Genomic DNA, 16,542 nt, shown 5'->3' with positions numbered 1-16,542 from the left:
TGGTAAACTGTGAAGCACTGGGGAAATCCATACCCAAGAGGGTTAAGGCAGTGCTGGAAAATAATGGTGACCACACAAAATATTGACATTTTGGGCCCAATTTGGATATTTCCACTTAGGGGTGTACTCACTTTTGTTACCTAACGGTTTAGACAATAATGGCTGTGTGTTGAGTTATTTTGAGGGGACAGCTAATTTACACAGTTATACAGGCTGTACACTCACTAATTTACATTCTAGCAAAGTGTCATTTCTTCAGTGTTGTCACATGAAAAGATATAATAAAATATTTACAAAAATGTGAGGGGTGTACTCAATTTTGTGAGATACTGTATATATATATATGTATGTGTGTAAGTATGCATCTATGTGAGCATGTGTGTGTATATATCTCAACTTAATAATTCAGATGGTATTTTCATAATTTATGTATCCATTTCCTATAGGGGTTTCAATACCAAAAGCAAAAAATGTTTTGGGATGAAAGTTGGATAATCGACTTTAGTCAAATAAAACAAGGTATGGAACATTTAATGAAAGTCATATTGTTTAGTAAGTATTTATATTTAAAGGGACACAGGTCAATGTATCTATGCTCAGTATGTTTGAACAATTAACAAATGCTTTACAAAACATCTGCTAAATACAAAATGCATTTAAAATGATAATTTTTATAGCAATATTTGCAGGCTTTTGCTATTTTAGAGCAATCCATATTTACATCCTTTGAAAAGAATGGTGTATTTATTTTTCTGGCCTGCATTCCTGGGTAAAATTTGACTCACGGTACACAGTTCCTCAGGGTGCCCAATTTGTAGAAGTACATTTAAGGAATTACAGGCAAATTCTACCATGTTTAGTTAAACTTTTTCTTTATCTATATTAAAAAAAATCCTGTTCTGTGTAATTAAATATTTTCTTGCAGAAGCCTGTCCCTCTCTCTACTACCAATACATCTGGAGTTGTCCTTAAAGGGACATGAAACCCAAAACTTTTCTTTCATGATTTAGGTAGAACATACAATTTTAAACAACTTTCAGTTTAATTCTATTATTAAATTTCCTTCATTCTCTTGGTATCATTTGTTGAAGTAGCAGCAATGCACTACTGGTTTCTAACTGAACACATGGGTGAGCCAATGACAATCAGTATATATATGCAGCCACCAATCAGCTGCTAGAAACTAGCGCCTAGATTACAAGTTTTGTCGGTAAAAACTCACAGAGCTAACGCTCCTTTTTTTTCCAGCACTCCCTTAAAACAACGCTGGAATTAAGAGTTTTCTGAATGGCTGCGTTAGCCTCAGAAAAGTGAGCGTTGAGCAAAATTTAGCTCCACTTCTCACCTCAATACCAGCGTTGCTTACGGTAGCGGTAAGCTGGAAAAACGTGCTCGTGCACAATTTCCCCATAGGAAACAATGGGGCTGAGCTGGGTGAAAAAAAAAACAACTGCAAAAAAGCAGCGTTCAGCTCTTAACGCAGCCCCATTGTTTCCTATGGGGAAAATACACCCTAACATGAACCCCGAGTCTAAACACCCCTAATCTTACACTTATTAACCCCTAATCTGCCGCTCCCGACATCGCCGACACCTGCATTATACTATTAACCCCTAATCTGCCGCTGCGGACACCGCCGCCAGCTACATTATCCCTATGAACCCCTAATCTGCTGCCTCTAACATCGCCGACACCTATATTATATTTATTAACCCCTAGTCTGCCGCCCCCAATGTCACCACCACCTACCTACACTTATTAACCCCTAATCTGCCAACCGGACATCGCCGCCACTATAATAAATGTATTAACCCCTTAACCGCCACACTCCCGCCTCGCAAACACTATAATAAATGTTATTAACCCATAAGCTGCCCTCCCTAACATCGCCGCCACCAACCGACAATTATTAACCCCTAATCTCCCGCCCCCAACGTCGCCGCTACTATAATAAATGTATTAACCCCTAAACCTAAGTCTAACCCTAACCCTAAAACCCCCCTAAATTAAATATAATTTAAATAAAACAAACTAAAACTACTTTATTAAATAATTTAATCCTATTTAAAACTAAATACTTACCTATAAAATAAACCCTAATATAGCTACAATATAACTAGTTACATTGTAGCTATTTTAGGATTTATATTTATTTTACAGGCAACTTTGTATTTATTTTAACTAGGTACAATAGCTATTAAATAGTTAATAACTATTTAATAGCTACCTAGTTAAAATAATAAATAAATCCTAACCTAACTTACAAATACATCTAACATTACACTATCAATAAATTAATTAAATAAATTACCTACAATTATCTAAACTAAAATACAATTAAATAAACTAAACTATAGTACAAAAAAACAAACACTAAATTACAAAAATAAAAAAATATTACAAGAATTTTAATCTAATTACACCTAATCTAAGCCCCCTAATAAAATAAAAAAGCCCCCCAAAATAATAAAATTCCCTACCCTATACTAAATTACAAAAGTAATCAGCTCTTTTACCAGCCCTTAAAAGGGCTTTTTGCGGGGCATTGCCCCAAAGTAATCAGCTCTTTTACCTGTAAAAAAAAAAAATACAACATTACAACCCACCACCCACACACCCCTACTCTAAAACCCACCCGATCCCCCCTTAAAAAAAACTAACACTACCCCATTGAAGATGACCCTACCTTGAGCCGTGTTCACCCAGCCGGGCACCACTGGTCATCCGATCCGTCCAGAAGTCTTCATCCGATGGGGCAGAAGAGGACATCCGGACCGGCAGAAGTCTTCATCTGATCGGGGCAGAAGAGGACATCCAGACCGGGAGAAGGCTTCATCCAAGCGGCATCTTCTATCTTCATCCATCCATCACGGAGCGGGTCCATCTTCAAGACATCCGACGCAGAGCATCCTCTTCTTCCCGACGACTAATGACGAATGAAGGTTCCTTTAAATGATGGGATTCTATAAGCCAATCGGAATTAAGGTAGGAAAAATCCGATTGGTTGATTTAATCAGCCAATCGGATTGAAGTTCAATCTGATTGGCTGATTGGCTCAGCCAATAGAATTGACCTCGCAAATGGCTGGGTGAACACGGCTCAAGGTAGGGTGATCTTCAATGGGGTAGTGTTAGTTTTTTTTAAGCGGGGATCAGTGGGTTTTAGAGTAGGGGTGTGTGGGTGGTGGGTTGTAATGTTGGGGGGGGGTCTTGTATTTTTTTTTAGAGGTAAAAGAGCTGATTACTTTGGGGCAATGCGCCGCAAAAAGCCCTTTTAAGGGCTGGTAAAAGAGCTGATTACTTTTGTAATTTAGTATAGGGTAGGGAATTTTATTATTTTGGGGGGCTTTTTTATTTTATTAGGGGGCTTAGATTAGGTGTAATTAGATTAAAATTCTTGTAATATTTTTTTATTTTTTGTAATTTAGTGTTTGTTTTTTTTGTACTATAGTTTAGTTTATTTAATTGTGTTTTAGTTTAGATAATTGTAGTTAATTTATTTAATTAATGTATTGATAGTGTAGTGTTAGGTGTATTTGTAACTTAGGTTAGGATTTATTGTACAGGTAATTTTGTAATTATTTTAACTAGGTAGCTATTAAATAGTTATTAACTATTTAATAACTATTGTACCTAGTTAAAATAAATACAAAGTTGCCTGTAAAATAAATATAAATCCTAAAATAGCTACAATGTAACTATTAGTTATATTGTAGCTATATTAGGGTTTATTTTATAGGTAAGTATTTAGTTTTAAATAGGATTAATTTATTTAATTATAGTAATTTTAGTTTGTTTTATTTAAATTATATTTAACTTAGGGGGGTGTTAGGGTTAGACTTAGGTTTAGGGGTTAATAACTTTATTATAGTAGCGGCAACGTTGGGGGCGGGAGATTAGGGGTTAATAATTGTAGGTAGGTGGTGGCAACATGGGGGGGGCAGATTAGGGGTTAATAAAATGTATTATCGTGTTTGCGAGGAGGGAGTGCGGCGGTTTAGGGGTTAATACATTTATTATAGTGGCGGCGATGTCCGGTCGGCATATTAGGGGTTAATAAGTGTAGGTAGGTGGCGGCGACATTGGGGGGGGGGCAGATTAGGGGTTAATAAATATAATATAGGTGTTGGCAATGTTAGGGACAGCAGATTAGGGGTTCATAGGGATAATGTAGGTGGCGGCGGTGTCCGGTCGGCAGATTAGGGTTTAAATCATTTTATTATAGGGTTTGCGATATGGGGGGGCCTCGGTTTAGGGGTTCATAGGTAGTTTATGGGTATTAGTGTAATTTGTAGCACTGTAGTTAAGAGCTTTATGTTCCGGCGTTAGCCCATAAAAATCTTAACTACTGACTTTTTTTATGCGGTAGGAGTCTTGGAGGTAGAGGCTGTACCGTTCACTTCTTCCAAGACTCGTAATACCAGCGTTAGGCAAATCCCATTAAAAAGATAGGATATGCAATTGACGTAAGGGGATTTGCGGTAGCCAAAAGTTGCGGAAGAAAAGTGAGCGGTACACTTGTACCTGCCAAACTCGTAATACCAGTGGGCATTAAAAAGCAGCGTTAGGACCCCTTAACGCTACTTTTTAAGGCTAACGCAGAACTCGTAATCTAGGCGTTTGTTCTTTGCTGCTCCTGAGTTTTCCTAGATAAACCTTTCAGCAAAGGATAAAAAGAGAAGGAAGCTAATTAAATGATAGCAGTAAATTGAAAAGTTGTTTAAAATTGTATGTTCTGTCTAAATCATGAATGTCTAATTATGACTTTACTGTTCCTTTAATAGCAAGTGAGGATTAGAAGGCAGCAAAAAACTACAGTGTTAGTTTCAACTTAAATTTTAACAGGTTTTATTTAACAATTTTTGGGTGAAAAATATTTTGACATGAGTAAATGCTGCTCTCTGCATGATAGAAAACTATTAAGTACCATTTCCCTTTAACAACTGCAAATCAATGCACTTTATACAAACATTATAGCTGGAGCTGGCCTTGTTCTCTGTTGAATACAGCCCAGATTGGCTTTTCCAAATGAAGCAAATGGTGGGTGGAGTTTGGCTATTGAAAAATAATTGCAGTAAAAACAATGTTAATTTGTTTTAAAAATGTAAAGACCTGGCTGATATGGTATTCTATAGCAACACAACAGAAATGTCTTGTAATTAAAAGGTGTTTACTGTCCCTTTAAGTCAGCATCGTTCAGGTGTCTTAATATAGTGGAAGCAACATTGCTAAACCATGTGACTCTTTGTTTCACATTATTTAATGTCTTTTCAGATCGCAGCGCTGCCCGGACCATAACAACAAGCACACTCAGTGTTGCACAGGCTAAAAGCAATTCTTACGCCAGCTGTATCACTGCTATAAGCTCCTGCACTGGGGCTGTCAACACTTCCAGAAAGCAATTCTTTACTCAGACTGGCAGATAGTATGTTTATTTAATCAGTCTTATTTCCTTATTCAACCATCTGCAGTAGTTTAGCTCTAAACTACTTTACATTACATCTGCTATACATTTCATTGAGGTTAAAGGGACATTAACCCCATTCCCTTAAAGACAGCGATGTACCCTGTACGTCAGGTGTCACAAGGGTTAAAATACCTTGAACAGCACAGGCCTCATTGACAGTAATGAGACAGCTGTATTTCAGCATGCCTCAATATCATATCTGTTGAGGCCAGTTAGGGACAGATATGTGGTAGAGTTAGTCTTGCATATCCTGCAGTTTGCATTTACAAGTATCTGAACTGGAAAACCCCAAATTATCAGAATTCATTTAACACAATTGTGTGCAAAATCAAAATGAAAGTATAAGGCAAAGATTTTTTTTTTTTTTACTACACATCATTAAAGTTTTTATATTAATTACAATCACATTGTATTTACAGTCCCTTTATTAAAGGGACAGTCTAGTTAAAAATAAACTTTCATGATTCAGGTAAGGCATGTAATTTAAAACAACTTTCCCATTTACTTGTGTCATCAATTTTCCTTTGTTCTTTTGCTATTCTTAGTTGAAAGCTAAACTTAGGTGGGCTCATATGCTAATTTCTTAGGCCTTGAAGGCCGCCTCTTACCTGAATGCATTTTGATATTTTTCAAAACTAGAGGGCGTTAGTTCATGTGTGCCATATAGATAGCATTAGAGTTAACTAGGAGTCAGCACTGATTGGCTAAAATGCAAGTCTGTCAATAGAACTGAAATAAGGAGGCAGTCTGCAGAGGCTTAGATACAAGGTTATCAAAGTGTATTATTATAACTGTGTTGGTTATGCAAAACTGGGGAATAGGTAATAATGGGATTATTTATCTTTTTAAACAATACAAATTCTGGTGTATACTGTCCCTTTAAGCTTACACTTTTGGTAAAAATATGAGCAGACTGGATGGGTCCTCTTGTTCTGTGCTGTCAGATAAACACATTTTAATTCACATTCACTTCTGTGTAAAGTACAAAATTAAAGTGTCACATTCTGAGCGTATTCATTTTTTGCTTAATTATTATTTTCTTTGTCCGGAAAAATACAGTGAAAAACCCTTGGAAAGTTACAAGACTTTCAATGCATTATATTCCATTAATGAAGTTTGCAAAAGACCCATTGACCTCGCAGTAGCTGCTCACAGATCAAACAATCTTTATTGGCTCGACCCACCATATGGTGTTATGTCAGCAGCACTTTTTTTTTAATTTTATTTCCATTATGTTTCACGCAACGCAAAATGTTTAATAATGTAATTATCGTCACATTTTGATGATGATATTCATAACATGTAAACAAACAAGTCTTGCAAATATTTTATTGTTTATTTTAATATGAAAATACGAGATGCTTAAACAAGTTGTGTGTAATTGCACTCCCAAGTTGTAAAAAAAACTCTTTATTGAGGCTCAAATATCAGCAACATTTTGGAACACGTCCCTTTATCAAGCTTGATAAAGGGGCGTGCACCCTAAAACGTTGCTGATGTTTGAGTTTCAATAAAAACATTTTGTGAGTATAACTTTTACACTACTTGTTTACGAATAATAATTGGGTTCATGGGGGAGACCCAGAAGGTTTGCACACCCATGTATTATGTTGATTATTTTATGCACATATTGGGGTCCATTTAACAAGCTGCGTAGGGAGCTTGTGGGCCCGTGTTTCTGGCGAGTCTAAAGACCGCTGCTCCATAACCCTGTCCACCTGCTCTCTCAGCAGGCGGACAGGAATCGCCAGAAATCAACCCGATCGAGTACGATCGGGTTGATTGACACCCCCTGCTGGCGGCCGATTGGCCGCGAGTCTGCAGGGGGCGGCGTGAGCTGCTGGTGCAATACTGAATACGGAGAGCGTATTGCTCTCCGCATTCAGCGAGGTCTTGCGGACTTGATCCGCAGTGTCGGATCAGGTCCTCAAGACCTTTCTTAAATAGGGGCCATAGAGTGTTGGTCTGGGCTGTTTGTTTTTTTAATGAGAAATGATTAGAAGCAGTGAATAGCTCTTCGCATCCACAACATTATGCATTACATTCAAATTCATTAGTCTTACTGAGACTGAAAGTTATTTGTTTATTTCAAAGCATATTACATAAAACAATAGCAAAAATCTGGCATTTAGACAAATACAAATCAGGAAAGACAAAACATACTTAGCTTTATGTGAATCAGTCTGAGACCAGACTTTTATACAAAACAGTAATAGGCACATGTGAGCGGTAACCCCAGGTACCTGTACAAAAAATGCAAGTTTAAAAATGTTGGTTTTACAGCAAAGCACCAGGATTTTGCATCTATCATAAATGACTTAAAAGTAGAGTTGACACATTACCACAAAAGCTATGATAAATATGTTTCAGGGGCTGTTAAAAATTAGTTTAAAATGATCTTCCTATTTGAACCCTGACATACGTATTTTTCATAAGTGTCCTTTTTTAAAGTGTCAGTAGCGCAATCATATTTAAAAGGGACATAATAGTTAATGCTTAGTGCATTTAAGTATTAAATAAAATCATATTTTAATAACTTTTATTAGCAAGAATGCTTCTATAAACATGAATAGTGTTTCAGGGGTTTATGAACATGCGCTGCATGTGCCCAGTGCTCAAACACCTCTCTGTTCAGAGAGTCAGTGATGGTTTGTAGGATTCATCGCAGACACAATATGCACAACACATATTAAATATTCATACAAAAGATTTAAAAAGAAAACTATTTGTTTACTTTAATCTGCAACTGAATGTTTTTAGATCAATGTAATTCGGTGCTTTTCATTAACAACTGCATTTATAAACAAACAACAAAGTAAACTACTATTTTTGTTTTTAGTGATGGAAGAATAGTGGCCATAAAGTTAATACAGAAGAAGTCATTCACTCTCTCCAAAACTATACGTAAGGAAATAAAGCAAGTCAGGTAAATATACAAGTTAATTTAAAGAATAATTAACCAGGATTGATAAACCCAAATGATCCAAATACGGACTTGATTACAAGTGGAGCGCAATATTGCGTTTTCGTGAGCATGATATTTGCACTCCATTTAGTAATACCAGTGCACGTAAATGTGCACTGGTATTACAAGTGTGGCACAATGCGATCATGACTTTGCGTTCATATTGCCCGGAAGTCTAAGCTCCAATGGGAGTCTCGTTTTAATGCTGACAAACACGGCAAACCACCTTGCGCAGTGCAGGGGGCAAAACAATCAGCGTGGGGCAACAATAAATAAATATATATGTATATGAATATATACATATATATTTATGTGTTTAAACACATACATATATATGTATATAAGCATATACATATATTTATATTGAAAACATAGTCCCTCATTCATCTCCATGTAAAGGCACTTTAGGTTCTAACACCCCCATCCTCTGGTTAAAAAGAAAAAAAATCCCCAATTGCCTCCAAAATAAAGAGGACAATACATTTACATTTAAAATAAAGATAAGCTTTTTTATTTATTTTTAAAAAAAAACTGCTTTGTGCAGATTTTTATTTATTTTTTTAAATAAAAATTATCATATTTATTTTAAATGTAAATGTACGGTCCTCTTTATTTTGGGGGAAATTGGGGTATTGGAAACCTGTAAAGGCTGGTTATTTAACTTGCGCCCATAAAGGTGCACGTTAAAATAGCACTCCACGCGTAATCTGGCTATATATTTTATTCTCCTCTACATATCTGATCTCAAATATCCCAAGTCTCCTCTACCACTGAGCAGCCTCATTTCCTGTGTCTCTACCTTGGCTTTTTGTCAAAATCATTTTAGCTATTTTATCCACAATCCCAGCTATAGAAAAGGTTCATGATTGAACAAGAGTTAATATTTTTTGTGACAATTACATATAAAAAGCAATAGGGGTCGATTTATGAAGCAGCGGATGCTGCTTCCAATCCACTCCGCTTCAGTTCCACCTTCTGAGGTGGCGGACTGCAATTAGCCCAATCGAATACGAAATTTACCCCATAGAATGCGGTGGTCCTATCTAACAAGGGAGAGCATTGTGTGACTAGTCTAGTGCCTTATTATGACTAAATTGTAAAATAAACTACCCATACAGTAGTAGGGGGTGCTCTACTAGGGAAAGAAAATATAACATAATATCTAATGTTAAGTAATCCTAAAGATACCTCCTCTTCATCCAGGTTAATCTCAACACATCTTTAAAAAGTATATTACTGAAATTAACTGCTTTATTGTTATAAAAATGTGTATAGTGACATATAGTCAGCTGCCAGATCTCCCAAATAGGCAGCTCCTTGTAAATCTTACTCAGTACAGCCAACCACTTATCCAGTTAGCAGGGTAATAATCTTGTAAACTGAACACTGGAAAAAAAATGGCATATTTATGGAATGAACATTCAATTCCTGAGATGAATTGGATTATACTACCTGGTTTTACTGCATGAAACTACAGGGAGCAGCGGCCTCAATGGGAGGTTAGCTTGCTGGGGGAGCTGAGAGACTCCAGCACACATCTTACCCCTGGAGGTGCTCCCTTTTTGCAAGAACAAAAGTTTTATAACATGAAACCAGTCATTATCCATAAGAAATGACACCCTCTGTGTTCCCTCAGAAATGCATTGTTTGTCATATATTTTATAGATGTCTACAGAATAATTTATTCCACTTGATTTAGTTATAAGGAATTTGTTAAACTGCATAATATTATTTCTATTTATTTCTTCAGGGAACTTGATCATCCCAATCTGTGTAAATTTATTGGAGGCTGCACTGAAGTGCCCAATGTTGCCATTGTTACAGAGTACTGTCCAAAGGGGAGTTTGAGTGATGTGCTATTAACTGAAGACATTCCTCTAAACTGGGGCTTCAGGTAGGAGGACAGCAGTTAGCACTTTTACATTATTTTATTCAAGTTTCACTTCAATTCAATGAATCTTCAATTCCTGTTTGTTTGCAATAAATACATAAAAGAGAAACCTGTTTAGAAAAATTCTGTTGGTTACATAATATATTCCTTGGAGATCCAATACCTCTAGTTCCATAAAACTAACAAAATGCATTTGTGCATACAATGCTGTAGCTTAATTTACAATATCACTGGTATGGCATATCTGACTTAATGAATGAAAAAACACTGGAAAAAGTTCATTTTGGAGTATTCATACCAATAAATACATGGCAGATATCTATTACTTAGGGTTGTTAACCCTCCCTAATTTCAACAAACATTTTTACAGGCTCCCTTATTCATCTGCTCTAATTACAGTTTCTCACTCATGTAAAATCTTAATTTCAAACAAACATTTAATATTGTACTCCCACTGTGCCTTAAAGGGCCATTATACCCACATTTTTTCTTTCATGATTTAGAAAGAGAATGCATTTTTAAACATCTTTCTAATTTACTTCTATTATCTAATTTGTTTTATTCTCTTGATATTATTTGCTGAAAAGCATATCTAGATATGCTCAGTAGCTGCTGATTGGTTGCTGCACATAGAAGTCTCATGTGATTGGCTCACCCATGTGCATTGCTTTTTCTTCAAATAAGGATATCTAAAAAATGAAGCAAAATAAATAATAGAAGTAAATTGTAATGTTGTTTAAATTTGTATGTTCTATCTGAATCATGAAAGAAAGATTTTGGGTTTAGTGGCCCTTTAAATGAGAAATAGAATTTACGGATTTGCAGTTGTTTAATGAATTAAAGTGATAGTTTAAAAAATGGTAGGATTTACCAGCGCTAAAAATAAATGCGACCTTAAAGGGTCATTAAACCCAAAATATTTCTATCATTTTTCAGATAGAGAATACAATTTTTAAAAAGTTTCCAATTTACTTCTGTTATCAAATTTGGGTCTTTCTCATGTTATTCTTTGTTGAAGAGATATCTAGATAGGCAGCGTGCACATGTCTGGAGCACTACATAACAGGAAATAGTGCTGCCATCTAGTGCTCTTGCTAATGTATAGCATTGTTGCAAAACTGCTGCCATATAGTTCTTCAGATACGTGCATACTCCTGGACTTACCTTCCTGCTTTTCAACCAAGGATAAAAAGAAAATGAAGAAAAATTGATAATAGAAGTAAAATAGAAAGTTGTTTAAAATGGTATGCTCTGTCTCAATCATGAAATTAAAAAATGTGGGTTTTATGTCCCTTTAAGTCATCAGTTTAAAAAAATGTATGTTAAAACTACCTTTTCTTTGCCGTATGGGTAGCACGGCTATTGGGTAAGAGGTGGAGACGTCACCTCATTTAAAAAATTGAGCATTGCTGTGGGCAGCCAGGGCCGCTTAGTTTAGCAAGAATACATTGGAAAAGAAGAAGGTATTTTTAACATACATTTTTTAAAACTGATGACTTAAGAACTCTTTTATTTTTAGCACTTGTAAATCCTAGCGTTTAAAAAACGCTCGGATTTACCAAAACTTTAAGCTGGACTGTGTGAATGAAGAGGATTTGTATGAAAAATGTTGTGCCAGTGTGTCTCAAATTGTAAAATATAGAGGGTTTTTTCAGTAACTACTGTATCATTTTCGATTTCCTATGTGGAATTTGTTTATTCCTTAGTCTCCTTTATTTTCTTAAAAAAAAATGGCAACCCTGGTATTACTATTATACAGTATTTGACAAACTCATAGTCATAAAATGACCTAACTGAATTATATAAATAAGACAATATCCTATATATTTCCTTCTTCTCCTGTAATATCCTAAGGCTTGATCATAATAATACAGATAGAAACAGCAATGCTGTATGAAGGTTGTTATATTTATCCAGTGTAAGGTAAATAATAATATTAGTATATATATATATATATATATATATATATATATATATATATAGTATAGATCTATAAATGTTGTGGTGTTTTCTTAGATTGTATTGCATAAAATACTGTACATAGGTTAGGTATAACTATATTCTGCTTAACAATTTAAATCAGAGAAAATCATTTTCTGTTAAAAACAAACTTAACAAAAAACCGAGCAAGCAGAAAATCAGATGTATTCCTGTATATTTCATTATGATGACACATCACCTCATTGTCTCTGTAGAATCTGCAATTGCTTACTTAGGGATCCATTAATGACTTATGCTCCAAAGGGATCCCAGAAGTAGTTTTGTATAGCATAGGAATTTTACTTCTCTATCCAACCTCTTCACACATTCAAAGTGCTAACTACCAGGTTTTACATAGAATGTGTGTAAAATGTGATGATCACAGTTACAATAGGGGAGTACTTACTTGGTGATTTTAAAACCTCATTAATCTCTTGTTTCTTTCCTTTATCTTAAATAGTCATTTATTCTACTATAGGTTAACATCTTTAGACATTACTTTATGAAGCATTTAGGTCTCTGGCTACATAAAAGTTTATGAGAGTATTATATTGATTTTATATTTTGTATATATTAATTCAACATAATAAAACCATTAACCTAATATACATTTCAGGTTTTCCTTTGCTAATGACATTGCACAAGGAATGGCATATCTTCACCAGCATAAAATGATTCATTCACGTCTAAAGTCCACTAACTGTGTGATTGATGACCGCTGGGTATGTAAAATTACAGGTATGGCCCTGACACCACTAATTATAAGATATAATATGCTGTGATTTATGCTGATTGTTGTTTTGGTACTTTGGACAAAAACTTGGTTTTAATAGATAAAATATTTTAGAAAAATAGCTGAAAATGATCCACAGGTGAGGTACAGAGCTTTCAATATACCTAAGACTTTTTCCTTCAAGCATAATCCAATGCAATCTACATATCTGATTACTGGCAAAATAGTATTGACATTCTTCCTTTATGACTATACATTCTGTACTCTGTTTATGGGTTACTGGGGCTAAGGGGATTATTTTCATAGTATAGAAGAGGAGTGTTCAAAGTAGTAACAATAAGCAGTAGTCATTGGGTGCATCCCTTGAGTAAGTACAGTCTCTTGGATAAATATCTTGGGTGGGAAAGTTATCCTAGGTGGTACTTTGAGTAGACATGGGGGTCGATTTATCAAGCTACAGCTTACAGAGGCATACATATGCGCCCTGTCCGCCACAGCTCGCCTCTGGCAAACGCAATTTTACGCTCTTGTGCAACTCTGCCCCCTGCCTGCGCACAGCCTATCACGCGTGGGCAGGAGCTGTCGATCTCCCAGGTCGGACGAGAGAGGAGAGAATGAAATTCCCCACCTAAGAGGTGGCGAAGAAATTAGGGAAGCATAAAAACGTTAGGAAAGCATAAATACGGACTGTGAAAACCTATAGTTGTAGGCAGGCGAAACCTGCTGTATCATTTGATAAATCAACCCCCATGCATGGCCCTTTGGATGGGGTATTGTATAAGGGTATCAACGTGGAAAATATACCCTGGGGAGCTAGATGTTTATATCTTAAGTAGGAATCAGGTTTATAAGACTATTAGATAAGGTTGTCCTGCAATAGAAGCATGATAATGATTTAAGGATTAAGGGGTTGATCACAATCTGTTTTGTTGGGTTTTTTTTTAATTACTGATATATTAATGGATGCCAATTAGCTTTTTTATGTGTTTTCATTACCATATCTGACTAGACAGTCCCTTTAACATGTGCCAATCTTTTTCTGATCACAATCCAAATTCTCAATACTTAAAATTCAACAGCTAAATGGACTTGATATACAGGGAGTGCAGAATTATTAGGCAAGTTGTATTTTTGAGGATTAATTTTATTATTGAACAACAACCATGTTCTCAATGAACCCAAAAGACTCATTAATATCAAAGCTGAATAGTTTTGGAAGTAGTTTTTAGTTTGTTTTTAGTTATAGCTATTTTAGGGGGATATCAGTGTGTGCAGGTGACTATTACTGTGCATAATTATTAGGCAACTTAACAAAAAACAAATATATACCCATTTCAATTATTTATTTTTACCAGTGAAACCAATATAACATCTCAACATTCACAAATATACATTTCTGACATTCAAAAACAAAACAAAAACAAATCAGTGACCAATATAGCCACCTTTCTTTGCAAGGACACTCAAAAGCCTGCCATCCATGGATTCTGTCAGTGTTTTGATCTGTTCACCATCAACATTGCGTGCAGCAGCAACCACAGCCTCCCAGACACTGTTCAGAGAGGTGTACTGTTTTCCCTCCTTGTAAATCTCACATTTGATGATGGACCACAGGCTCTCAATGGGGTTCAGATCAGGTGAACAAGGAGGCCATGTCATTAGATTTTCTTCTTTTATACCCTTTCTTGCCAGCCACGCTGTGGAGTACTTGGACGCGTGTGATGGAGCATTGTCCTGCATGAAAATCATGTTTTTCTTGAAGGATGCAGACTTCTTCCTGTACCACTGCTTGAAGAAGGTGTCTTCCAGAAACTGGCAGTAGGACTGGGAGTTGAGCTTGACTCCATCCTCAACCCGAAAAGGCCCCACAAGCTCATCTTTGATGATACCAGCCCAAACCAGTACTCCCCCTCCACCTTGCTGGCGTCTGAGTCGGACTGGAGCTCTCTGCCCTTTACCAATCCAGCGACGGGCCCATCCATCTGGCCCATCAAGACTCACTCTCATTTCATCAGTCCATAAAACCTTAGAAAAATCAGTCTTGAGATATTTCTTGGCCCAGTCTTGACGTTTCAGCTTGTGTGTCTTGTTCAGTGGTGGTCGTCTTTCAGCCTTTCTTACCTTGGCCATGTCTCTGAGCATTGCACACCTTGTGCTTTTGGGCACTCCAGTGATGTTGCAGCTCTGAAATATGGCCAAACTGGTGGCAAGTGGCATCTTGGCAGCTGCACGCTTGACTTTTCTCAGTTCATGGGCAGTTATTTTGCGCCTTGGTTTTTCCACACGCTTCTTGCGACCCTGTTGACTATTTTGAATGAAACGCTTGATTGTTCGATGTTCACGCTTCAGAAGCTTTGCAATTTTAAGAGTGCTGCATCCCTCTGCAAGATATCTCACTATTTTTGACTTTTCTGAGCCTGTCAAGTCCTTCTTTTGACCCATTTTGCCAAAGGAAAGGAAGTTGCCTAATAATTATGCACACCTGATATAGGGTGTTGATGTCATTAGACCACACCCCTTCTTATTACAGAGATGCACATCACCTAATATGCTTAATTGGTAGTAGGCTTTCGAGCCTATACAGCTTGGAGTAAGACAACATGCATAAAGAGGATGATGTGGTCAAAATACTCATTTGCCTAATAATTCTGCACTCCCTGTATATGCTAAACAACATTTTTCAACTTTGTATCAAGTACCCCAGCAGATTTCAGATGTAACATTGATATCGCACATATGTAAAACACACTAAAATTATCTGCTGTCATATTAGATGACTTAAGGAAGCAAAGTCATCAAACAGATATCAACACTTCCTTCTCAATAAAAGTAAAGAAAAAAATAATAAGCACTTTTTCACTAATAGAAATGAGCAACATCAATAAACCAACAAACACACATGCTCACTATACCCATAATGTTCAAATCCCTTAAATTGACATACACACATATTTATATAGTTCTGGAACACAACAGGTTAATCACAAACAGCACCATTACACACTATAAAAAGTTATCAATCAACATAGAGACCCTTCAACTTTTAATGTAAAAGCTAAACATACAAAATCATTTTATTTTATCAGATGTTTTAATTGTACATTTCATTTTTCAACTATGAAATCTCAAGGTTAACAAAACAGAAAAAAACAAGCTGAAGATTGTGATTAAACTCTAAATATTTTTAGGTTGTCTAATATTTTTGTCTGGTGTCATAAGGATGATGACAGATTAGTTGTTTATTAAGTTAGAGGCCTTGTAAATATTGATAAGAGCCATTCTTTTGACAGGTGGTTTTGGGGATCACTTTGTTTATGTGCATTTCTGGGAGGTGGGTGCTAATGTTGATGAATTATTTTAAGGCCTTGTCTGCTAGAGAGGTTTTGAAAGCTTATGAAATATAAACTTTGATTTATCAATTTGTATTACAAGTTGAAAGTAAAATGTTTTTGCACGAACGCTAACCCAGCGCACGGAACAATCTCAATTTATCACAACCACATTAAC

At 36.0% G+C, this 16,542-nt stretch overlaps 1 protein-coding gene across 1 annotated transcript in view; it reads left to right on the top strand.

The window, feature by feature from the left end:
- The window catches only part of LOC128647217 (atrial natriuretic peptide receptor 1-like), a 298,027-nt gene that overhangs the window by 27,614 nt on the left and 253,871 nt on the right, over positions 1-16,542 (top strand). Inside the window, 5 exon segments of the mRNA XM_053700003.1 lie at positions 447-519; positions 5,274-5,424; positions 8,306-8,392; positions 10,182-10,325; positions 12,919-13,040. Coding sequence (XP_053555978.1) covers positions 447-519; positions 5,274-5,424; positions 8,306-8,392; positions 10,182-10,325; positions 12,919-13,040 — 577 coding nt within the window.

This window comes from Bombina bombina, chromosome 2 (genome assembly GCF_027579735.1).
Source record: "Bombina bombina isolate aBomBom1 chromosome 2, aBomBom1.pri, whole genome shotgun sequence".
Lineage (NCBI taxonomy): Eukaryota > Metazoa > Chordata > Amphibia > Anura > Bombinatoridae > Bombina > Bombina bombina.
Note: the sequence above shows the minus strand (reverse complement) of the source record. Positions and strands in the feature narration are given on the sequence as shown.